Genomic DNA, 24,916 nt, shown 5'->3' with positions numbered 1-24,916 from the left:
TGCCTTTTGGTGGAAGGAATAAAGGCACAGATTGTTTAATAAATGGTGAAAAAATTCAAACATCTGATGTGCAAAGGTATCTGATAGACATCGTGCAGGATTCCCTAAAGGATCATTTCCAGGTGGAGTCGCTGGCGAGGAAAACAAATACAATATTCGCATTCTTGTCGAGATGATTAGATTATGAAAACAAGGATGTAGCGTTGAGACATTATAAAGCACTGGTGAGGTCTGACTTGGCAATACTATAAGCGGTTCCGGGTCCCTTATCTACACAGGCCAGATGAGCTTGCATTGCAAAGGGTTGAAAGGAAGATCACGGGAATGATTCCGGGATCGAAACGCTTATCAGATCTGGAGCGTTTGATGGCTGAAAATCAGAAGAATGAGGGGGCGGCGGGGAGAGGGTTGTTGTTAAAATCGATCGAATAATCAAAGGCTTCGACAGAGTAGATGTGGAGAGAAGGTTCCCCGTGGCGAGACCGGTGGACCCACATCGCAATGGAGATCCGTCCTTTTAGAACGGAGACCGGGAGGAATGTCTGGTAAATCTGTGGAATGGATTACACAGCCGGTTGTGGAAGCCGACAGTATGTGTATTGAAGTGAGAGTTTGATAGATTCTTGATAACACAGGGCATGAAGGAATACGGTGAAAAGGCAGGAGATTGGGGCTGAGGGGGACCTGGATCAGACATGATGAAATGTCGCAGCGGATTCGATGCTCCTATATCTCATGGTCTGATTTTAGATTCCTGTGTTTCCGGGTGTCAGCGTCTCAGTGGATCTGTCCTGGGACCAACATATTCATGCAAACACGGAGAAGATGTCATGTACAAGACTGGACAGCGCCTGGCATCCAAATGCCGGAATGCCCATTCCCCAAAATGAGATGAGATGTCACTTTCCCTTTAAGGCTCAGACTGACAATTATTGCCCCTCAACATTGCTTCATGGAAAGTCTGTCGTTAACGTCCCCGTCCTGAGCACTCAGTGCTCAACCGTAGGAGATCCATTTCAAGAACTATTCTTTGTAACAGAAACCTTTGATGCCTTTACTGCCGCCCTGTTTATTTCGTGTCTGAGTAACAGTGTATTCCAGACCACACGCTACACTTCCCATCACCACCATAGATCTCTCGTTGCAGAAGGAATTACAACGTGAGCAGTTTGAGAGGATTCTGTCTTTCATTGTAGACCAGCAAGTGATCGCTGGGAATTATTACACCGCCGCCTGGTATCGAGGCTGCAACGCAACAAGGTCCCCAGAGGCGTCAGAGGGGCGGTGATCAACCAGCTCCATGACGGGCACAGCCTTCCGCAGCATCGAGCACATCGTCAAGATGCGATGCCTCGACAAGGCGGCATCCATCACTGAGGCCGCTCACCCAGGGAAAAGCTCCCTGTTCATTTCTACCGTTGGGGAAGAGGCACCGGAAAAATAAAGCTCAAAGATTCAGGAACACCTTCTGCCCATCTGGTATCATATTTTTGAATGTATGAGCACCGCCTCGACATTTTTGCATATTTATTATCTTTTTGCATCTTACATTAATTTCGCATTATTGCGACGTACTGATCATGCAAAGATACAAAGTTTAGGACGGAAACGACACAGATAATGAGTCAGGTGGAAAACATCCTTTTTAGTCTGATACTGGGAGCGGGAGGCAAGAATGTGTGGGAAGACAAAATGGGGATGAAATAGAAGGAGATGGCAGGGGTGGAGTTATGAGGGACAGCGAGTTTGGATGTAAGAGTGGAAAGAGAGAGCGAGATGCCGAGTAACAGAGCCACAGGGAGAGAGAGAGAGTAACAGGGCAGGGCCGACGGGAAGAGAGGATGGGTTTGTCAAAGTCTGGGAGAGAGATAGAAATAGGGTAAGACAATGATGTCACTAGATTTAAGTCCCCTCCATGGCATTTCGACAGAGAACCCGGATCTTTTCAGGAATATCCGGGAACAAAGATGCAGGCTTCTCACAGATGAAACGGTGCTGATCATTTGTGCAACTGCCAAGCCAACTGGATTTACATTCACTGCATTCGAACTTTCCAGAGGTCACCTTGTACACGACGTTAGAGGCCACTTTCCTATTAAGGAAGGGTAAAGAGTTTCAAAAGGGAGAACACAACTCTAGCAGGCTGTCCTGTGATAGTCCCGAAAATACACCTGCTGACTCAATTTCGCCTCACCGACCGCTGTCTGTCCACAAAAGATTCCCACTGACCATTTCTCTCCCCACGCACCTGTTTCAGTTTCCAAAATACTCCAACTGGCCCATTCTCCGCAACCCTATGTCAGCTCCCGATTAATCCCTTGTCCAACGCTCTACACACAGAGCTGTGTAAGTCCCCCAAAATAAACCCACAAAAACACCTTCTCCCCAGCGCACCCTGTCAGTCCTCAAATTACTCCCAGAGCCTCAGCCTCTCCCCACGACCCAGGGTCCGCCCCCAAGTTTCTCCCATAGCCCCACGACCCAGGGTCCGCCCCCAAGTTTCTCCCATAGCCCCACTCTCTACCCACTGAACCGTGTCAGTCCCCAAACTAATCCTACTGCTCCACTCTGCATACAGCCCTGTCTCATTTCCAAAAATACTCCCAGTGACGCACTCCCTTTCCAAAGGACGTGTGTCTGCCCCGAAAATACTTACACTTCCTACTTTCACCCACCAGACCCGTACCTGTCCCTAATATGATCCCACTGTCAAACCTTCTCCCGACAAGACCTGTGTCAATCACCAAAACACTCTCACTTCCCATCCATTCCGACAGTCAGTCAGCCCACAGAATAAACCAACTGTCTGCCGTCTAACAAGAAGCCAGTGTCGATTCCCAAAGTAATCGTATTGTCTAATTGCATCCCACAGACCTGTGTTAGTCCCAGATTAAACGCTCTACCCCAGTCTCCCTCCACATCGTCTGTCCCCAAATACTCTCACCGACGCATGGTCTCCCCACTGACCTACATCAGTCCCCGAATTACTCCCCCTTCCAACTTTCCTCCCACCGACAGCGTCGGTCAGCAAATCAATCGCACTGCCCAGTCTCTTCCTCCGGGGATGCCAGGCCACAGAATACTCCCACTGCCTTCCCCTCTGCCGTCAGGCCTGTTTCTATCCCCGAAGTATCCCCAAAGACCCAACTCTCACCATTGAATTGTGGTAGCCCCCAAAAGCTCTCCGTTCCCCATCTACCCCACAGACGTGTGTCTGGCCCCAAAATTAATTCCACTGCACAATCTCACTAGGAACACAGACATGACCCCAAATCTCACCCCGCTTTGCATGTTCCAATCCAGTATGAACTGTCTTCACCGACGACAGCGTTGTTAACAAACTTCTGTGAAATTAAATTGCTATCATTAATGACTGGAATCGAGCACAATTTAAGGACCGTCACTCTTTGTGTGTCGACGGTAATGTGTGATGGGACGGTGTGGAGGGCTATTCACTCTGTCCCAGATCCCGGGACTGTGTGAAAGGGACGGTGTGCAGGGAGATTCACTCTGTGTCTGACCCCGGGAGTGTGTGATGGGACGGTGTGGAGGGATATTGCCTCTGTGTCTGACCCCGGGAGTGTTTGATGGGGCGATGCGAAGGGATATTCACGCTGTGCCTGACCCCGGGACCGCGTGTTGGGACAGTGTGGAGGGAGATTCCCTCAGTGCCTGAACCCGGGAGTGTGTGATGGGACGGTTTGCAGGGAGATTCATTCTGTGTCTGACCCCGTGAGTGTGTGATGGGACGGCGTGGATGGATTTTCACTGTGTGCCTGACCCCCGGAGAAGATAATTGAGCGATGTGGAGGGAACTTAGCTTTGTCTACAGTTGAAATGTGTGATGGGACGTTGTGGAGAGAGTTTCATTCTATATCTGACCCCGGGAATTTATGATTGTACGGTGTGCAAGGAGCTTCACTCTGATGTGGATATATCTTCCTTCCAACTGACACATACCTCTTCCTCGTTTGTATTTATTTCAAGAAACTTTGATTCAGAGATAGAACAGAGCTGCTTCGCCCCCTCGTAAGAACTTTCAAACGTGGAAATGAAATAACACAGGTCTTCATTTCTGATCCAGTCTTTGGAACACGCTTTCTCTGGAAATCAGGAACATGGAACAGTGAATCTCACTCCTATTGTCCATTACGTCCGCTGAGAGTCAGATACAGAAAGTGCATCACTCCACACCATCCCATCTCATAACCGTAGGCTCCGAAACAGAGTGAATCTCCCTCCATACCATCCCTGACACACTCAAGTGTTCAGGCATCTGCTGCGCATCGTCCTATCACACACATACACCGGTTTCAGACACAGAGCGCAACACCCCTGTCACCGTCCCATCTCACACTCCCGTGGTTAGACAGAGTGCAACTGCCTCGTCACCGTCCCATCACGCCTTCCCGCGGACACACAGAGTAAAGCTTCCTGCACACCGTCCCATCAGAGACACCCGTGGTCACATAGACTGAAGCTCCCTCCACACCGTTCAATTATAGACTGTCGGGTGGGCCACAGACCGAATTTCTATCGACACTGTCCAACACACATACTTCTGGTCAGACAGAGAGCGCAGGTTCTAACAGAAACACCCGGTGTCAAACGCAGAGTGACACTCTCTATGCAGCAATGCCAGACGCTGTGAGAAGCTACTTCTGTGGCGCTGTATCATGCACTCCCGGGTACAGACACTAGGTGGCACTCCCTCCACACTGTCCATGCACTCCCGGAGGTGGACGATGGGTGTCGTTCCACCCACGCCGTCTCATCACATACACCCGGAGTCACACTGTGAGTGTCTCTCCAATCGCACCTTCTCGTTGCACATTCCCGAGATCGGCCACAGAACATACGAGCGGGAGAATGGCGGATGTTCTCTCACCTTTTCTGCTGCTCAGCATCTGGCAGATTTCTTCCTTGGTTTCGTTGAGAGTTCTACACTTCAGTTTGAGGTGACTGAAGTTGTGACGGAGATCGGTTTGCGTTTGATGCTGATCAGAGAGATCGGTGCTCATGATCGAGAGGTTGCTTTCCAGGACGAACAATTTGTTTTCAAGGATGGAGATGTTTCTTTCGAGGATAAACAATTTGTGTTCGAGGATGGAGACGTTGTTGCTTGGGACGGAAACGTTCTTTAGACAGGTGTTCTGGGAGAGATCCAAGACGGAATTCTCTGATGTCATGTATTCCAGGGTTGAGTTCGGTTCGTGGATTTGTACTCGACATTGGCATTGGGTCCTGTTCATCTCCTGATGTTGCTCCCAAAGTCTCAGGTACTTTTGGTCAGAGGCGAGCAGAGACTGACGGATCTGTAACACTGAGAGAAATGGTGAGGTGTGTGTCTGTGTCACGGCAATTCGTGGGTCGGTCGTACAGTGAGGGAAGTGTGGGTATCGCGTTGTGGGTTGTGTCCATGTCGTTGTCAGTGATCTGTCGATGTCACGCTGAGGGCAGTGTCCGTGTCTTGCAGAGGGGTGTGTCCTCGGTATGGAGAGGAGCGTGTCAGTGTCACAGTAAAGACTGTTTCCGTGTTCCTGTGAGGGGTGTGCTATTGTCACGGTGAGAGGTGACTCTCGTCACTGATGTGATGGTGAAGGACGTGTTGGTGTCACAGTGAAGTAGGTGTAAGTGTCACGCTGAGAGATCTGTCGGTTCCTGAAGCGTTGTTGCAGGGGCCGACGTTTAGATCTCTTTAACAGCTGGATTATTAATGAACCGCAGCACCCCGGGTTTGTCCAGCACTCTCACACTGGATCTCTCACATAACGGCCGCCCCGGTTAACTCTATCTACTCTTTGTTAGCAATCACAAATTGCCTAATGACGGAAGACTGCAAAGAAATCGCAAAGGGTCCGCCCACTTGTTAAACCTCTTGATGGCTCTCCTCAAAACAAGCGACTGCTCGCGATGACTGAATCCCGCCGACAAGTCCCATCGGGCCCCATGCACATCTTAAATCTCTTGCAGGCTCAGGACCGATCAGCCGGCAAAGTATTTACTGACTCTCCTTGATTCACCCATATGTTTTCACCTCCTTTGAGAAGACAACTATCATCACAGAACTCAGATTTCAGTTTGAGATCATTCTGGTTAATCAGACAGATTTCTGGCAAGGCGACAATCGTCAGTAAGACGAAAGAGCTTATTCTGGACTTCAGGAAGGGTAAGACGAATGAACACATCCCAATATTCATAGGGGCTCAGAACTGCAGAGAGCGAGCAGTTCCTATGCGTCAAGACCTTTGAGCATCCATCTGGTCCCAAAATATCATAGTGGTTATGAAGAAGGCAAGTCAGCGGCTATAATTTATTAGGAATTTGAAGGGATTGGGTATGTCAACAGCTGCAATCAAAATCGTCTATAGTTGTACCCTGGAGAGCTTTCTGACAGGCTGCATCACTGTCTGGTATGGAGGGGCTACTGTATAGGACCGAAAGTAGCAGCAGAATTTTCTGAGGCTTGTCAGCTTACAAAGTACCCAGGACAGTATTAGTGAGCGTTTTCCCAGAAAGGCAGCGCCCATTATTAAGGACCTCCAGCAGCCAGGTATGCCCACTTCTCACCATCAGGAAGGAGGAACAGGAGCCTGAATGCACACACTCAGTGGTTCAGGAACAGCTCCTCCCCCTCCGCCGTCCGATTTCTAAAAGGATACTGAACACTTGCACACTACCTCACTTGTTAATATATCGAATTTCTGTTTTGCTTGATTTATCATCTATTCTATATATGTATACAAAAATGTATCTATCTGTCAATTTATATTTATTTATTTGTTTGTTTGTTTGTTTAAGTATTTATTTATTTATTAATTATTTTCTTCTATGCTATGTATTACCTTGTAGCAGAAAGCAATTTTTTTTAGGCTGAGAGAGCGGCTTGGCATTGTTGGTAAAAAGAAAAATAAAATCAAACCATCGGAAGGAATTGACAGAGGATCGTTAGGTGCAGAATCGTTGTGGATCGCGTCAAGGAACTGCAATGTTCAAAAGCCAAATATATCAAAGTGGAAATCAAATTATTCTTCGGATACATAACGTATAAAAGAGAGTCGACAGTAGATATTGGGCCACTGGAAAATGATAGTAATGGGCGACAGGAAGATGGTGAAGGAACATAATAAATTTTTGCTTCAGTATTTACTGAGAAAGGCAACAGCAGTAGGTTTGAGCTTCGAGACTGTCTGAGGGCAGAAGTGAGTAATGGTGCCATAAGTTTAGAGAAGGTGCTTGAGAAACTGAGAGGTCTGAAGTTAGATTAGTCATTTTAAATAGATTATCTACACACAGGGTTCTGAAGGAGGTAGCTGAAGAAATTGTGGATCATTGCTCATGTTTCTTCAAGAAGAACTGGATTCTGCCCTGGTTCCGGAGACTCGGAAGTTGCAGGTGCCCCTCTACCCTTTAACAACGGGAGAGGCAGAGTTCTCTGAAGGTGAATATGCTGGTTGAGTCTGTGGTGAGGAAGGAAAATAAAACGCTAGCATTGATTTCGAGCGGACTAGAGCACAAAAGCAAGGATCTCATATTGAGCATTTATAAAGCCCTGGCGAGGCCTCAGGTGGAGTATTATGAGCAGCTGTGGGCCGCCCGTATTTAAGAATGGATGTTTTGACATTGGAGATAATTCAAAGGCGAATCACCAAAATGAATTCAAGCTTGTCGAATGAAGAACATTTCATAGCTCTGGGCCTGGACTCACTGAATGTCAAAAAGGTGAAGTGGGAATCTCACTGAAACCCATCGGTGACACGAGGCTTCAGTGTCCGTTGCCGTGTCTCTGTAAGGGTGCTATTGTTGTCACGTTGATTGGCGAGTTGGATTCAGCATGAAGGGGGCGTTGGTGAGGGGTGTATCCGTGTCACGGTGATGAGCGTGTTGGTGTCAAAAGTGCGGGTTGTGTCAGCGTCACTGTGAGATTTTACGTGGTGACCTGAATCCACTCCGTTTCATTGCTGTCTGACTCCACGCGCAGCCTGTTTGACTCACCATGGATCGAGAGCCCGGCAACTATCGCGACGAAAACGGACGTAACGAGGCAGAGTAGGCAGATCTTACGGCACGGTCTATGTCTCGGCTCCTGTTCATGCGCAGCTGTGGAGAGACCATCCAGCGTGTGCGTGAATTCAGCCGTGTCCCCGGTGGTATTCCCTTCCACCCGCCACCCGCGCTCTCTCCTTCCACCATGATCACCCTCTCCTGCCTCTCTCAATCTCACCCACTTTCCAGCCGTCGTATTTGACAGTCCCAAATCCTGTACTCGGCAAAGACTGTCTCATGTCTGATTGACTTTTCCTAGTTGTAAGTTGTTCAGAGATTGGTAAATATTTGAGTAAAGATTTGATGATAAATGTATTTTGAATACTAAGCTTTTGACTTTGAGTTGGCCTGCCCACACTAGCCAGTGGATGTGGCGCACGGAACTTATTCTCGCTCGTGGTCTGAGACTAATCGTGTTCCGCAGTGACCTGCCCGGGACCTCTGGTATTTTTGATGTATCGGATTGACAAGGATGAAAATGGAGCTGGGTGGGTTGTAATCTTGCGAGTCGCCCAAAGTTTGGTGACATTGTGGACTGTGTGGAAGATCGCCCACGGATTCACTGGGATATCGATCAGTTGTAAATGTGGTTGGGGAAAAGGGAGAAAGAGGTTAACCCGGGTAAGTGTGAGGTTTTGAGCTTTGCCAAGTCAAATGTAAAGGGGCAGCACAGAGGTGACGGCAAGAATCTTTAATGTCGACCTATAAAGTGACCTTGGGTCGACAGTGCATGTTAGTGAGTGGTAAAGAGTTGACTTCTGACGGGCCTTTGACAACATCCCTCTCATGGGAGATTCATTCACAAGTTTGCGATGCATGGGATCCACTGCGAGTTATCTATTTCGAATTCTAATCCACAGAACACATAGGGCGGAGACCGCTGGTTGGACGTCAGCGACGTGGAAAAACCCGCATGAAAACCGGGATAATAATATAGGCTTTGTGTGTTCAGGACATTACGCCTGGTAAATTTGGAAATTGGTTTATTATTGTCACAGAGAGAAGACAGAGCAAGCAGTTCAACACAAAACAGACCCACAGTGTTTTCCCGAGTACATTCCCTCTGGTACTAGCATTTCTAATTTAGGTGGAAAAAAGGTTCTGTCAGTCTAATCTGTCCGTGTCTCAGATAATCTGTCCTATCTCCGCTCGTCTTCCGCCGCTCCAGGGAAAACAGCCCACGGGTCCGACCGACCTCTCGTTGTAACACACGTCATCGAATCCGGGCGACGTCCTGTTGACCCTCTCTGGAGGCTCTCCAAAGCCCCGACATCTTTCCCATAATGTGGTGACCGGAACTCTACACAATCTGCCTGATACAGCCCAGTCTGAGCATTATAATGTTGCAGTATAACCTCCTGACTTGCTGACATAACGCCCCGACTAATAAAGGCAACCATGGCATTCGGCTTCTCAATCATCCTATCAAACTGTGTAGCCACGAGCAATGACACTGGGCCCCAAGATCCCACTGCTCTGGGCGTTGGCTTTAATAGTGTGACTTCTGTTCGCATTTGGCATACCAACATACAAAAACTTACGGTTTTACTGGGTTAACCTTCATCTGCCCTTTCTCCAACCCATATATGTAACTGATCCATATCCCAGTGAATATCCCAGTTTGGGCTCCTTATTTAACAAAGGGTGTGCTGACATAGGAGAGGGTTCAGAGAAGATTCACTAGAATGATTCTGGGAATGAGAGCGTTAACATGTGAGGAACGTTTGACCGCACTTGGACTGTACTCCTTGGAGATTACAAGAATGAGGGGGGACCTCATAGAAACATTTCGAATACTGAAAGGCATGGACAGAGTGGGTGAGGCAAAGTTGTTTCCCATGGCGGAGGAGTCTATTACGAGAGGACATGACTTGAGAATTGTAGGGCGCCCATTCAGAACAAGGATTGCGATTTTTTTGGCCAGAGGGTGGTGAATCTCTTGAAATTGTTGCCACGGGTGGCAGTGAAGGCTAAGTCATTGGGTGTATTTAAGGCAGAATTTGATAAGTATCTGAGTAGTCAGGGCATCAAATGTTATGGTGAGAAGCCGTGGAATGGGACTAAAGGGGAGATTAGATCAGCTCATGATGAAACGGCGGAGCAGAATCGATGGGTCGAATGGCCGACTTCTTCTCCTTTGTCTTATGGTCTGGAATATTTTCCACAGCACCACATACCTTAGGCCAATCTGCAAATCTACTAACCCACTGATCTACATGGTCTCCGGATTATTTATATACATCACAGACAGGAGAGGCCCCAGTTACATCCACAGGTACAGGTCAATTTATTGGAGAATAAGGCAAATCAATCACAGAGTGCAGAATAAAGTGTCACGCGTACTGAGGAAAGGAGGCGCAGGTCCATACCGTCCAAACACACACTCACGGGGTCAGACACAGAGTGAATCTCCCTCCACACCGTCGCACCACACACTCCCGGGGTCAGACAAGGAGGGAATCTCCCTCCACACCGTCCCATCACACACTCCCGGGGTCAGACACAGAGTGAATCTCCCTCCACACCGTCCCATCACACACTTCCGGGGTCCGACACAGACTGAAGCTCCCTCCACACCGTCCCATCACAGACGCCGTGGTCAGACACAGAATGAATCTCCCTCCACACCGTTCCAGCAAAAACTCCCAGGGTCAGACACAGAGGGAATCTCCCTCCACACCGTCCCATCACAAACTCCCGAGGTCATACGCAGAGTGAATCTGCCTCCACGCCGTCCCATCACACACTCCCGGGGTCAGACACAGAGTGAATCTCCCTCCACACCGTCCCATCACACACTCCCGTGGTCAGACACAGAGTGAATCTCCCTACACACCGTCTGATCACACACACCCGGGGTCAGACACCGAGTTAATCTTCCTCCAGACCGCCCCAGCACACAATCCCGGGGTCAGACACAGAGTGAATCACCCTCCACACCGTCCCATCACACACCCCCGGTGTCAGACACTGAGTGAATTTCCTTACACACTGTGCTATCACACACTCACGGGGTCAGGCACAGAGTGAATCTCCCTCCACACCGTCCCATCGCACACTTTCGTGGTCCGACACAGAGTAAATCTTCCTCCACACCGTTCCGTAAAACACTCCAGGACTCAGACAGAGATAGAAACTCCCTCCTCTTGTGCGATCAAACGCACCCGTGATCAGACACGTAATGGAGCTCCCTCCCTTCATCATTCCTCCCCACACACCTCTGGATGGAGACCGTGATTCCATCTTGGCATTGATGGAAGAATCGCTCAGTTCTCCTGTCGAGGTTCCTCTGTGTCTCTCAGCTCAGCGAGAGGAAGTAGCCGTTGTCAGAGGAAGCCTGCCTTGATAAGAGGATCAGAACGCCACAAACAAATACCGGATGAGCGGCTGATAAATAGACCAGGGGGAGGAGAGAGATTGTAGATGTTGGGGAGGGTGATCGAGTGAGTCGAGTGTGGCGGGGCAATGAATGTGAGAGTCGGGAGATAGGGGGAGGGAGAGAGATTGGTTTTGGGGGAGAGAGAGAGAAGTGGCTAACAGGGGGCTGTCTGGTTGGAGAGAAAGTGAAGGGGGAGTCTGAGGCGTGACCTGAGAAAGTAAGAGATGGAGATGACAAACGTGAAGATAGGGAGACTTGGTGAGGGACTGAGAGACAGAAGGAGTAAAGAGAGGGCGAGCAAACGGGGGAAACAGAGAGTAAGAAATGGAATGTGAGGAACGGAGAGGAGAAGGGGGACGAGAGGGAGAGCGGGAAGGGTGAAGAGGAGTTCATGGAAGTGAGGAGTGAAGGGGAGAGAATGACGATGGAGGCAAAGAGTTCTCGAATGAGCGGGAGAGAGAGGAAATAATTTAAGCGAGGGTAATGGGGAGGGAAGGGAGTAGAGAGAGAGGACAGGCTCAAGGAGGTGTAATTGGAAGGAGTCTCGGAGGGATTTGTGTCACTAATACAAAGAATCCATTTCGACTATTGTTACAGTTCTGGTCACCGAATTATAGGAAAGAACTCAACAAAATAGAGAGAGTACAGAGGAGATTTGTTAGAATGTTACCTGGGTTTCAGCTCCTAAGTTACAGGGAAAGGTTGAACAAGTTAACTCTTCACTCTTTGGATCGTAGAAGGTTGAGGGTGGGGGGGTACTTGATAGAGGTATTTAAAATTATGAGCGGGATAGAGTTGACGTTGATAGGCATTTTTCCATTGAGAGTAGCGGAGATTCAAACCAGAGGACATGAGGACATGATTTGAGAGTTTGGGGGTAAAAGTTTAGGGGTAACACAAGGGGGAATTTCTTTACTCAGAGACTGGTAGCTGTTTGGAACGAGCTTCCAGTAGAAGTGGTAGATGAAGGTTCTATATTGTCATTAAAAATCAATAGGTGTATGGACAGGAATGGAATGGAGGTTTATGGGCTAAGTGCAGGTCGTTGGGACTAGGTGAGATTAAGCGTTCGGCACGGACTAGAAGCACCGAGATGGCCCGTTTCCATGCTGTAACTGTTATTGGGTTAACCCCAAAATCCATGATGCAAAAACCTTCACAGAAAGCATCATCTGGGTGGATGAAAACATCAAATTTACACCGGACGCGTCGAGAACAATGGACTGCCTTTTTTAGACTGTGGAGTCCTTATCAAAGGAAATGGACATCTGGATGTTGAAGTTCACAGGAAACCAACACAGACAGATCATCATCTACGGTTTAACTCTGATCACCCATTAGAACATAATTGTGGGTTTTCAGAACACGACATCACGGCGCCGAGTGTAAGCCCACCAATATTACAGCTAAAGTCAGGGAGCGCAGGTATTTGAGAGAAGTCTTGAAGGCGTGCGGCTACCCGGACTGACCTTTGGTCAAGACAGCAAAAACAATTAAACAGCAGGGACGTCAGCCCAGCAGACAGCTGGAAGGAGCAAAGCAAACGGAAAAATAGTTACTTGCCATCCGAAGCTGGAGCTTCAGAGAAACTCAGAAGGGTTTTCAACAACCACCCCTCCCTCTCCACTCCCTCTCCCTCCATCCCGCACCCTTCTCTTTATCACCGTCCCTATATATCTTTTCAACCCTCTACCTCTCCCTATATGACCTCTCTCTCAGTCCAGCTACCACGTTGACTGAACTGTTCTCTCCCTCTCCAGCTCGTTCCGTCTCTCTACTCTCTCTATCCCTCTGCCTTTCCATCTCACTGCACTCCTCACTGGGCCGTCGCTGAATATCTCCCCTCTCCCTTTCTCCCGTATCCTTTCATCACTCATTTGTCTCTTCCCTTTCTCTCCCATTCCCACAGAATTTTCACCTGACGGAAATCTGTGGGCTCAAACACATTCCCTGCCTCAGAGACAGAGTGGCGTTCCCTCAAGACGGCACCATCACACACTCCCGGGATGAGAGACAGGGTTAAGTCCCTGCACCTGAAATATCACACATTTAATATGGTCCCATCCAGTGTGCAGCTCCCCCCACACCGTCTAATCACACACTTCCAGGCCAGACACTAGGTGGCGCTTCGTCCGCACCGTCCAATCACACAATCCGTGTGCCAGACACTCAGTGAAGTTCGCTTCGCTCTCTGCCATAATAAAGCAACGGAGTCAGATAGTCTGTGAATCCCTTTCTCTCTAACCACACTCCCCTTTCACCAATCCCCAGCACTTCCGCGTTCCTGTAGACCTGAATTCTGTGTCTGTTTCAGAGATGGTATGTGTGTGTGACCGGACGCAGCGCCGAAGGAAAAGGGGGAGAGGGATGGCAGTGAAGATGTGGTGAGGTTGCAATTACTGACAGGAAACCGTGTGGAACACGGTCAGCTCTCCGCCATTCTCCCCACAATTCCCTCTGATCACAGAGCGGGAAGCGTTTGGATGCGAGTGGGTAGTAACGGACACGTTGGGGCTGTTGGAGATGAGGTCGTCAACGGAAAATGGGCATCAGGGTGGGTGGGCATGGCAGAGAAGGAGAGGGGTGTAGATCCCACAATGTCGCAAAAACAAAGGGGCTGTTTGTGGACTATAGCGGCCTGGAGACAGGCTGAGCTCTGTTGACAACAGTGGATTTTCGGTTGAGAGGTGACCAGCTTTACGTTCCTCAACAGACACATCACCCAGGATCTAACAAACAATCAAACAGTACCATCGTGCTCCGGGAGAGCGTCTTTGGCCAGGCCATCAGACGGATTAATTCACGCTGATAGAATTTAATTTCTCTGCTATATTAACAGTTCTCTTGCAGCTAATCTTTATTACATATTGCTATAAATTACAAATTCCACATTTAAATGTAACATAAAGATTTTTACTCCTCATGAAAATGAAGCATGCAAGTACAACGTCAATTCAAATCAATTGACGGAGACGGGGAGGGGTGTAGATGAGGGATAAGGTGACGGAGATGGGGAGGGGTGTAGATGGGGGACAAGGTGACGGAGACGGGGAGGGGTGTAGATGAGAGACAAGGTGGCGGAGATGGGGAGGGGTGTAGATGAGGGACAAGGTGACGGAGATGGGGAGAGTTGTAAATGAGGGATAAGGTGACGGAGACGGGGAGGGGCGTAGATGAGGGACAAGGTGACGGAGATGGGGAGGGGTGTAGATGGGGGACAAGGTGACGGAGACGGGGAGGGGTGTAGATGAGGGACAAGGTGACGGAGACGGGGAGAGTTGTAAATGAGGGATAAGGTGACGGAGACGGGGAGGGGTGTAGATGAGGGACAAGGTGGCGGAGACGGGGAGGGGTGTAGATGAGGGATAAGGTGACGGAGATGGGGAGGGGTGTAGATGGGGGATAAGGTGACGGAGACGGGGAGGGGTGTAGATGAGGGATAAGGTGGCGGAGACGGGGAGGGGTGTAGATGAGGGATAAGGTGACGGAGATGGGGAGGGGTGTAGATGAGGGACAAGGTGGCGGAGACGGGGAGGGGTGTAGATGTGGGACAAGGTGACGGAGATGGAGAGGGGTGTAGATGAGGGATAAGGTGACGGAGATGGGGAGGGGTGTAGATGAGGGACAAGGTGGCGGAGATGGGTAGGACTGCAGAGTGGTCTGGAGTTGCCGAGGATATCTTCAATCTTACACTGTTGCAGACGGAATTTACCCCCTACTTGAAAATGCGGAAAGTGACACCATGCCCGAGAAGAGTAGGGTGAGCTTCCTCAACTACACTCGGCCAGTGTCACTCACAATGCTGTGATTATGCGCTTTGAGAGTCGGGTCACACCCAGAGTTATCCTCTGCTCCAGCACGGACGTGGACGCGCTGCACCCTGACGATGAGCACAATAGGTCTACATCCGATACGACCCTGTTCGCTCCCCACTGGTCACTGGGCCACTTGGACAATACAACACCGGGCAGCTGTCCTCCTCATTGGGAAAACTCAGTCAGTGCAGATCGGCAGCGAAATCCCCGATCTACAGATAGTGCTGAGGAAGCAGAGAGGCTACAGAATGTTCCAGAGAGATTGAGAGAATGGGGAAAGAAGGGGCGGATGGATCACAGCGTCGGGATGTGTATGGTCATGCACTTTGGTGGAGGGAATAAAGGCACAGACTGTTTTATAAACGGGGAGAGAATTCAAACACTTGAGGTACAAACAGACTTGGGAGTCCTTGTGCTGTATTCCCTGAAGATGAATTTGCAGGCGGAGTCGGTGGCGAGGAAGCCAAATGCAATGTCACATTCAGGTCGAGAATATTAGAATAGAACAGCAGGGGTGTAACGTTGAGGCTTTATAAAGCACTGGTGAGGTCTCAACGAAGATTGTCAGCAGTTCCGGGTCCTTTACCTCATCCGGCCGGATGTGTTTGAATTGGAGAGTGTTGAAAGGAAGTTCACGGAAATGATTCCGGGATTGAACAGATTAATTAATCTGGGGCGTTTTATGGCTGGAGATCTGAAGAATGGTGGGGTCGTGGGAGGTGGGAGGGTGGTGGTTGGTGTTGTTGAAACCGATCAAATGCTTGAAGTCCTCGATAAAATCAACGTGGAGAAAAGTTTCCCTATGGTGGGAGAGTCTAAGGCCAGTAGGCCCACCTGGAATAGCGGACCGTCATTTTAAAACGCCGATGAGGAGAATTTCGTTTGCCTTTCTGGGATGAACCTATGAAATCTGTTGCCACAGCAGGCTGCGAATGATACGACCTGATGTTTAAGGGAGAGGCTGAGAGACTCTTGATTAGTCAGGCCATGTAGGGATACAGGGAGACGGCGGGAGACAGGTGCTGAGAGGGAAATGGATCGACCATCATGAAATGACGGAGTAGACCCGATTTGCCAAAGAGCTTAATTCTGCCTCTCTATCCTATGATCATATTTGAAGTTCCTGTGTTTCTGGGTGTCAGCATCTCAGAGGATCTACACTGGGCATGTAAACACGAAGAAAGTGTCTTCATCGGCAGGCATCCGGGATTCGGAACCTCCATTACCCGGAGCATGGTTAGCTGTCACTTTCCCTTTAAGCTTCTGAGCGCCAATGATTGTCCGGCAGAATTAAAGGGCTCGTGCTGTATTATCTTTTCTAATGCTGCAGATTGTGATCTAATCTTTGATTTTCGTCATTGTCGTTTTGTTTATTTCGCGAAGTCTGAGAGTATTCCGGACCATTCTCTACACTTGCCGTCAACGCCACGCATACCTCTCCCATTACAGAAAGTGTGACAACGTCAGGAGTCTGAGAAGATTTGGCCCTTCACTGAAGACAAGGAAATGTCTGCAGATGGACATTTGGGAGCATTCTGACTTGGAGCATCGCCGCCTGGTGTGGAGGCCGCAAGGGACAGGGTCACCGGAGGCTGCAGAGGGGTGTAGACTCAACCAGCGTCAAGGGCACCACCTTCCCCAGCATCGAGGATATCTTCAAGAGGCGATGCCTCGAGAAGGGGGCATCCATCAGGGAGGCACCTCATCCGGGGACAGGCTCCCTTGTCAATACACCATCGGGGAATGGGTACAAAAGCCTGAGCTCCCAACTGTTCAGAGACACCTTCTTCCCCTTCAGCACCACGTTTTCGAACGCATGTTCAACGCCTCCACATTTTACCGATTTTTTATTATCTTTTTTTTTTGGTAATTTACATTGATCCTACATCTTTGCGCCGTATCGATACGGCAAAGCAATAAATTCCAGGTTTTATGAGTTTCAGATAATAATTGAAATAGCGATTCTTGTCGAAAACATCCGATGGGGTGGACAGGATACTTTGCCCGCTGGTCTTCACCAGTCACACTGAGTCCAGGAGTCGGGAGGTCACGTTGCCGTGGGACAAGACGTAGGTGAAAATGCCGCTGAACTGGATATATTGTACAGTGAGTTCTAGGGGATGTGGCCGAAACTCGGAGCACTGAGCTATGGTGGGAGCGAGGGAAAGTTGGGGCTTTAGTCCCCGGAGAGTAGTTGTAAATTTACAGATTTCCATAAACCCAAGTGGGGCACAGGCAGAGAGAATAGGCATAAGCTTTTCCACAGGGTTGGGCTGTTGAGCACCAGACGGCACAGGATTGATTTGAAAGTGGATGGAAAGCAGAGAGAGAGAGAGAGAGAGAGAGAGATCAGGGAGTCAGAGGGCTTAGAGAGAGAACGGGAGAACGGGGAGGGGAGGTACAGAGTCCCTGGGGAGGGAAGGGGAGAGAGGTGTAACAGATCTGCGGAGGATGCAGAGAAAGAGTGGGTTGAGTAAGTTAAGTAAGTTAGAGGAAATTTGAGGAGGTGACGGGGCAGAGAGAAAGGTAGACAGAGCTTGGAAGAGCGGGACGGTGGGAATGGCGAGAAAGAAAGGGATAGACGGCGGGACGGGTTTGTCGGTGTCTGGTGTAGAGAATCTGCTTGCGATAAGAGGAAATGGAGTAGGAGGGTGGGGCAGAGAGGGTAGGGAGCAAATTTAGAAATGATTTAGGAGTGAGAGTGATAGAGAGAGAAGGGAAAAATGGGAGTAGTCACTTCATTCACGTCGCCTCCTCTGGCTGTTGGCAGAGACCCTGGATCTCTTCAGGAATATCCGGGAACAAAGGTGCCGACTTCTCGCAGATGAAACGCCGATCTCTATCACAAGGGTAACTCCCTAAGTACGCCTCGCAGTCTCTGCAGTTGGACGTCCACGGGGACACATTGTACAAGAGGGTCATGCCCACAGTCCTGTCCAAGAGGGTTAAACAATTTCAACAGAGACAAAACAGCTCCAGCAGAGAATCCGAGCCGAGACCATCCCCAAGCTAATCTCATGGATTCGCTCTCTGCTAACAGCCTGTGTCATTCCCCAAACCCATCCCACTCAACCGCTCTCTCCCCACCGCTCCGTGTCAGTACTCGGACAGATACCACGGTCCCAATGTCTCACCACAATCCCGTATCCCCCAAACTAATCCCACCGAACCGCTTCCTCACCAGAGTCCTCTGTCAGTCCCCATACGAATCGACCAGGCCCACCCTCTCCCTTCTGATCTGTTTCATTCCCAAAACAAACCCCACTGTCCCATCGACTCACCACAGAACAATGGCTGTCCCGAAAGGAATCCCACTGATCCACACTCTTCCTTCAGCCCTGTGCCGGTCCCAGATTAATCCCGTTGCCCCACCCTCTACCCAAAGCATCGTGCCTGTCCCCTAACATATCCCACAACACCGCGCTCTCCCCATAGTCTCTGGTCCGCCTCCAGACTTATACCACTGGCACCCTCTCCCCCACATCCTTGCCTCAGATCGCAAAATAATCCCGTTCACCCACTGTGTGACTATCACCCTATATCGTCTCCAAATTAATCGTTTTCTTATCCTCGCCCTCAGATCCATTTCATTCACCAAACTAATCTTACTGTTGCTTTCTCTAGTCACAGCCAGGCGATATGCGTCAGTGCCAAAATAATCCCTGTGCCCACTGTCCCCTGGCAGTTTCCGAAATATTCCCACTGCCCTGCCCTTCCCCGACAGACACCTGTCGGTCCCAAAATGTTCCCACAGTACCGCACGCTCCCGACAACCTCGTACAGTCTAATCGTAAACTAATCCAATTTTCTTCCGTCAGGACTATGTCATTGTCCAACTCTTTCACCACGTATCAGTACAAATCTCACCCGTTTTCGCATTTTCCAATCCAGAGTGCAATGTTTCGGTACAACAGTTTGTTGGATGCAAAGCTCTGGGAAATTAAATTTACTTGATCAATGCCAAGAATTGAAAACAATCTACGTAGCTTCTCTCTGTTCATTACAAAACAAATCTGAGATAGGACGGTGTGGAGGGAGATTCACTCTGTGTCTGACCCCGGGAGTGAGTGATGGGACGGTGTGGAGGGGGATTCACTCTGTGTCTGACGGCGGGAGTGAGTGATGGGACGGTGTGGAGGGGGATTCACTCTGTGTCTGACCCCGGGAGTGAGTGATGGGACGGTGTGGAGGGGGATTCACTCTGTGTCTGACGGCGGGAGTGTGTGATGGACGGTGTGTTGGGAGATTCACTCTGTGACTGACCCCGGGAGTGTGTGATGGGACGGTGTGGAGGGAGATTCACTCTGTGTCTGACCCCGGGAGTGTGTGATGGGACGATTTGGAGGGAGATTCACTCTGTGTCTGACCCCGGGAGTGTGTGATGGGACGGTGTGGAGGGAGATTCACTCTGTGTCTATCCCCGGGTGTGTGTGCTGGGAGTGTATGTTGTGTGTTCAATCTGTGACTGAATCCGCGAGTGTGTGATGATTCCTTTGTTACTGTGAGACCTTCTCGTGCTGTGACACATACCGCTTCATCCCTTGAATTGATTTCCAGCAGCCTTGAGTCACGGTTTGAACATTCTTCCATCGCTTGGCGGAAAGATGCTTCAAACGTGGATACGTAATAACACCGGTCTTTATTTTTCATCCAGTCCTTGGAACACGTTTGCTCTGGAAATCAGGAACAAGGAACAGTGAGACACAGAGCGAATCTCCCTGCACGCGGTCCCATCACGCACACCTGAAGCCAGGCACAGAGTGAATCCCCTCCCCCCACTCCCCACACCGGCACATCACATTAACAAGGATCAGGTACAGTGAGGTTCCCTCCACACTGTCCATCACACATTCCAGGGGTCAAGCCTCAGAGTGAATCTAGGACCACACTGTCCCATCGCACACGCCCGGGGAGGGACACAGAACGAAGTTCCCTTCAGAACGTCCCGTCACAGATTCATAGGATGAGGCACAGAGTGAAGTTCCCTCCGCATCATTCATCACAGTCTCTCCAATCAGGCACACATTGAGGCTACATCTACCACCTCCCCACACCGTCCCATCACATTAACAAGGATCAGGTAAAGTGAAGTTCCCACCACACCGTCCCCTCACACACTCCCGGGGTCAGACACAGAGTGATTCTCCTACCACACTGTCCCATCACACACGACCGGGGTCAGTCTCACACTGAGGCTTTCTCTCCACCACATTATCACACACTCCTTGGGTCAAACATGGAGTGGAGTTCGCTGCACACTACCGCCCGTGATCAGATAAAAAAATGAAACACTCTGCACCATCCCCCCGCATACTTCCATGGTCAGACCCAGTATGATGCTCCTTCTACCCGCTGACATCACACAACACAGTGGTCTGAAAGCGAGAGAAGCCCTCTCCGCACCGTCCTATCAGAGACCCCTGGTTTCAAACACAGAGCGAAATGCTATCCAGGCACGCATCACTGTTCCTGGTGTCAGACGCACACACAACGCCCCCCCAAACGCACTCACACACTTCACCACACTTCCCATCACAGCTTCTCTTCACACGCACACACTGTCAAACACAGGTTCCAATTATACACCCAAGGTGTGAGACACGGGTTTAAGCTCCCTGCAGATCGCCCGATTACACTCTCCCGAGCTCCGAAACAGAGTGAATCTAATTCCACTCCGTCCCGTCAGAGAACAGAATTTAGATCCGTCCAGAAAGTCCAATCACATCCAGCCTTGGTCAGACCCAGTGTGAATCCCTCTCTCCACGGCCCCATCACACACTCCAGCAGTCAGACACAAAAATAAGCTGTAAAGTTACGTCTCACTATCTCGTGGTCAGACACAGAGAATCCTTCTCCACAACGACCCATCACACTCTCCTGGATTCAGTGATAAAATGAAACTTACTCCACGCAGCCCCATCACACATTCACCGGGTCAAACACAGAGTGAATCACCCTCCATGCCATCTCTTCACACACTCCCGATGTCAAGCACAGAGTGTCGCTTCCTCTCTCCATGCTTGCCCTGTGGTGAGCAACGGGTTAAAGAGGGGGAAGATGCCTCACCTCTTCTGCTGGTCAACAATTCACAGATTTGAGCCTTGGTTTCGTTGACAGATCTGTACTTCGTTTCCATCTCAGTGAACTGGTGACGGAGATCGCTGTGCATTCCTTTAAGAAAAGACAGATTAGAGTTGAGCGAGGAAAGTTTAACTCATGGTAGTTTCGGTCAGAGGTGACCTTAGACTGACGCATCTGTAATTCTGAGAAAGATGGTGAAGGATGTTTAGCTTTTACAGTGACACGTGAGTCAACGTCACGCCACCGAATAGGTCACGAAGAGTGTTGTGTCAGTGTCACCGTGAAGGTTGTCACAGTGAAGGATGTACTGGTGGCACAGTGAGAGGCGTCGGCGGAAGCATAGGGGCGTGTCTGTGTCACTGAGACGTTTGCAGTGCCCTGGTGAACGTTCTGTTGTTGTTACAGTGGGGTCTGTGTTAGCATGGTGGTGATGATCGATTCCCTGTCTCAGCTCGGGGCCGGTTCGAGTTGTTGTGAGCGACCTGTCGGTGTCACTGTAATAGGAATTTCTGTGCCCCGGAGAGAGGTGTACCGGGACACAATGAAGTGTATCTGGACGTTACGGCGAGGGAAATGTCAAGAGTTCGGGATCTGGTATGTCCCGGTGTGTGGGGTATCTGTGTAATGTGTGTGTGCTGGTCTCATTCAGATGGGTTTGTCTGTGTCACGGTGAGAGGCATGACATGACCACGGCGTGTATGAGATTGTCACGCTGAGGTGTGTGTCGCTGAGATGGAGAGGGCTATGTCGGTGTCATTGTGAATTTAGGTGTCGGTATTACCGTAAAGGGTATTCCTGTGTCAGGGTGAGGTGTGGGTAATTGCCTCAGTGAGAGGTGCATCGGTGTTAGTTGAGGGGCAATACTGTCTCGGGAAGTGGTGTTACATTGACCTGTGAGTTTTTGTCACGATGCGCTGCGGAGCGGATCACGCTGAGGAGCGTGAAAATGTCACGGGGTACGGTACGCCAGTGTCACAGAGAAGATCGTGTCGCTGTCACTGTGAGGTGTGTTTCGGTGTCGCCTTGAGGAGTGTATCAATGACACGGTCAGGGGCATGTCGATGTTACAATGAGGGGTGTGTTGCGGTCAGTGTGACTGCCATGTGTGTATCACCGCGATGGTCGTGTCAGTGTCACGGTTAGGAGATCATTTGTGTCCCGTTGAATGTCGTGACCGTGACAGCGTTGATAATATTATGGTGAATGGCGTGACTGTGTCAGGAAGAGTCTTGATTTTGTTACGCTGAAGACCGTATTTTTATCACGGTTAGGGATGTTTCCTTGTCATGGTGATGGGTTTAATCGGTGTGACGGTAAGCGGCGTGTCGGTGTCACTGTGGTATTTTACAATAACAATTTATTCCACTCTCTTTATTTACGGTCTGACTGCACTCGGAGACCGTTCCACTCACCATGGATCGAGAGTCCGACCACTATCACGATGAGGGCGGATGTAACTAGGCAGAGTAGGCAGATCAGACGGTACGGTCTATTTCCGATCTTCACTTTCGACTGTTGTTCATGCGCAGCTGTGGAGAGACCGCAAGACCACGGGAACATAAGATATAGTAGCAGAAGTAGGACATTCGGGCCATCGCGTCTCCTCCGTCTTTCAATCGTGGCCTGAAACAATTTTTCCAGTCAACCATGCTCACGTGCATTCTCCCCATGCCCCTGAAGCCCTGGCTAATCAATAACTTATCAATCTCTACCTAAAATGCACCCAATGATTTGGCTTCACAGCCGCTCGTTTCAACAATTTCCACAGATTTACCACGGTCTGACTAAAGTAATTTCTCTGCGTCTCCGTTCTAAATGGACATTCTTTAATCCTGAGTTTGTGTCTTCTTGCCCTAGATTACACTACTATTGAAATTAACTTTGCCGTATCTAATCTGTTAAGGTGTTTTAACATTCGGAATGTTTCCATGAGATCCCCCCCCCATTCTCCTGAACTCCAGGGAACACAGCACCAGAGATGTGGGTACCCTGTAGAGACGGTGTGAATGCGCAGAGTCATTTTCTCTCGTCTTGGAGAACCCAGGGCCAGAGATCACAGGTCTGAGCTGAGAGGAGAAAGAAGGAAACAAATTTAACTGGGGAGCCGAGTGACAACCCGTTGTTGCCCAGATGGTGGTCAGTCCACGGCACAAACTGCCAGAGGTAGTGCTCGAGGCAGATGCATTAGAAACTTGGACACTTGGGATTTCACACGTGATCCCTTCAGAATGGCGCCGCAACTGTGAACTCTGACCTGTCTGTACAGTGACTCGCATCTCGCCGTGTCCCGAGGCAATTGGAGGGTCCTCACGCTCATCGCTGAGAGGTTCATCTATCCCAAAGTTCAGCTCTGTGTCGGTGGAGGTCTGACGGTCTGAGGTTGAAAGTGTGAGAATGAGAGAGAGAGAAATGAAAGGAGGAGAGACCCGTAAATAATGGGGGAAGGGCGAGCACAGGGAGACAAATAAATATAGAGTGCGGAAAGAGAGGGCAGAGAGGTAGGGATTGGAAGTGAAGGAGAGATGGAAGTGAGGGGAGAGAGCCAAAGAGACAGAGCAGGAGAGTGCGGAGTGAGCGATTGCAGCGATGGGCGAAAAAATGGGAGTGGATGGGGGCGAGAAAGGGGAAAGACAGGGAGAGGGAATAAGTAAAGTGAGTGAGGTGGTGCCGGAAGGGGAGTGAGACTAGAAAGAGGGATAGCGAAAGCGAAGGTGAGAGTGGAGATTGGGATGCTAAATTTGGGAGGCAGAGAGGTGAGAGACAAAAGGAACGATAGAGAAAGGGAGTGACGTTAAAGAGAGAGGGTTAACAGCGAGGGTTGAGAGGGTGTGGAATGGTAGTAGATCCGAAAATTGGGGGAGAGCGAAACGGGATGAACGGGAAGAGAGAACGACAGGAGGGAGCAGAAGTGGAGGGACGAAGTGTCTTGTACACTTGTGAGTATAGCACGTGACACATTGAGAGTGACGTCAATAATATGACCTCCGACCTGCTTGCGCTGGCACAATAATCTGATGAAAGCGTGTTGAGTCTGTCTGAGCCTGACGAAGCTTGTTTTCGGATCTTCCCCTGATGTGGGGGAGTATGTGTGGAGAGTGGGTGGGTTGTAAGTCAATTATACAGGGTGGATCGGAGTGGTTTGAACTGGACTGGTGCTGGAGGACTGGCGTATTGCTCATGTAGTTCCATTGTTTAAAAACGGTTCTAACAGTAAACCTAGCTATTATATGCCTGTCGGTTGGACGTCAGTGGTGGGACAATTAATAGAAGTATTCTTAGAGATGGTATATATTATTATCTGGATAGACAGGGTCTGATTAGGAACAGTCAGCATGGATTTGTCATTGTGGTTTGACCAATCGTATTGAATTTTGGAAGAGGTCGCGGGTAAGGTTCCGCACGGAAGATTAGTTAGGAAGGTTCAATCGTTAGGTATTAATATTAAAGTAGCAAAATGGATTCAACAGTGGCTGGATGGGAGATGCCAGAGAGTAGTGGTGGATAACTGTTTGTCAAGTTGGAGGCCGGTGACTATTGTGCCTCAGAGATCTGTACTGGGCCAATGTTGTTTGTCATATACATTGATGACTTGGAT

The 24,916-nt window shown here is 49.6% G+C and overlaps 2 protein-coding genes across 5 annotated transcripts; both read right to left on the bottom strand.

Moving 5' to 3' along the window:
• Positions 1–1,521: 1,521 nt before the first annotated feature.
• On the bottom strand, positions 1,522–11,370 carry LOC132388736 (B-cell differentiation antigen CD72-like). Its single transcript, XM_059961125.1, has 6 exons — positions 11,265–11,370; positions 7,996–8,100; positions 4,889–5,323; positions 3,961–4,103; positions 3,280–3,344; positions 1,522–2,092 (listed from the first exon to the last, which is right to left on the bottom strand). The coding sequence occupies exons 1-6, from the start codon at positions 11,287–11,289 to the stop codon at positions 1,903–1,905; spliced, it is 963 nt and encodes a 320-aa protein (XP_059817108.1). The 5' UTR covers positions 11,290–11,370; the 3' UTR covers positions 1,522–1,902.
• A 3,572-nt stretch (positions 11,371–14,942) lies between these two features.
• Positions 14,943–23,744, bottom strand: LOC132388735 (killer cell lectin-like receptor subfamily B member 1B allele B). Of its 4 annotated transcripts, none has more exons than XM_059961122.1 (6): positions 23,576–23,744; positions 22,701–22,850; positions 21,307–21,411; positions 19,771–19,913; positions 19,108–19,172; positions 14,943–18,172 (listed from the first exon to the last, which is right to left on the bottom strand). In XM_059961122.1, the coding sequence occupies exons 1-6, from the start codon at positions 23,595–23,597 to the stop codon at positions 17,983–17,985; spliced, it is 675 nt and encodes a 224-aa protein (XP_059817105.1). In that variant the 5' UTR covers positions 23,598–23,744; the 3' UTR covers positions 14,943–17,982. The 4 variants fall into 4 exon arrangements, with proteins under 4 accessions (XP_059817105.1, XP_059817106.1, XP_059817104.1 ...); XM_059961123.1 differs by having other exon boundaries at positions 22,734–22,850; XM_059961121.1 differs by having other exon boundaries at positions 22,734–22,833.
• Positions 23,745–24,916: the final 1,172 nt, after the last annotated feature.

The sequence above is a fragment of the Hypanus sabinus genome, unplaced genomic scaffold (genome assembly GCF_030144855.1).
Source record: "Hypanus sabinus isolate sHypSab1 unplaced genomic scaffold, sHypSab1.hap1 scaffold_395, whole genome shotgun sequence".
Classification (NCBI taxonomy): Eukaryota; Metazoa; Chordata; class Chondrichthyes; order Myliobatiformes; family Dasyatidae; genus Hypanus; species Hypanus sabinus.
This window is presented reverse-complemented; position numbering and strand designations above follow the sequence as displayed.

Coding starts and splice junctions, on each gene's coding strand:
- LOC132388736 (XM_059961125.1), bottom strand. CDS start 11,289: ATGGAATCACGGTCTCCATCCAGAG. Junction 8,101..11,264: donor ATCACGGTCTCCATCCAGAG/GTGTGTGGGGAG, acceptor GTCTCTCCACAG/CTGCGCATGAACAGGAGCCG. Junction 3,345..3,960: donor TAAATACAAACGAGGAAGAG/GTATGTGTCAGT, acceptor TTAATTTCACAG/AAGTTTGTTAACAACGCTGT.
- LOC132388735 (XM_059961121.1), bottom strand. CDS start 23,653: ATGAACCTCTCAGCGATGAGCGTGAGGACCCTCCAATTGCCTCGGGAC. Junction 21,412..22,733: donor GGTCGGACTCTCGATCCATG/GTGAGTGGAACG, acceptor CTTTTCTTAAAG/GAATGCACAGCGATCTCCGT. Junction 18,173..19,107: donor ATTGGAAAATGCGAAAACGG/GTGAGATTTGTA, acceptor CCTCTTGGACAG/GACTGTGGGCATGACCCTCT.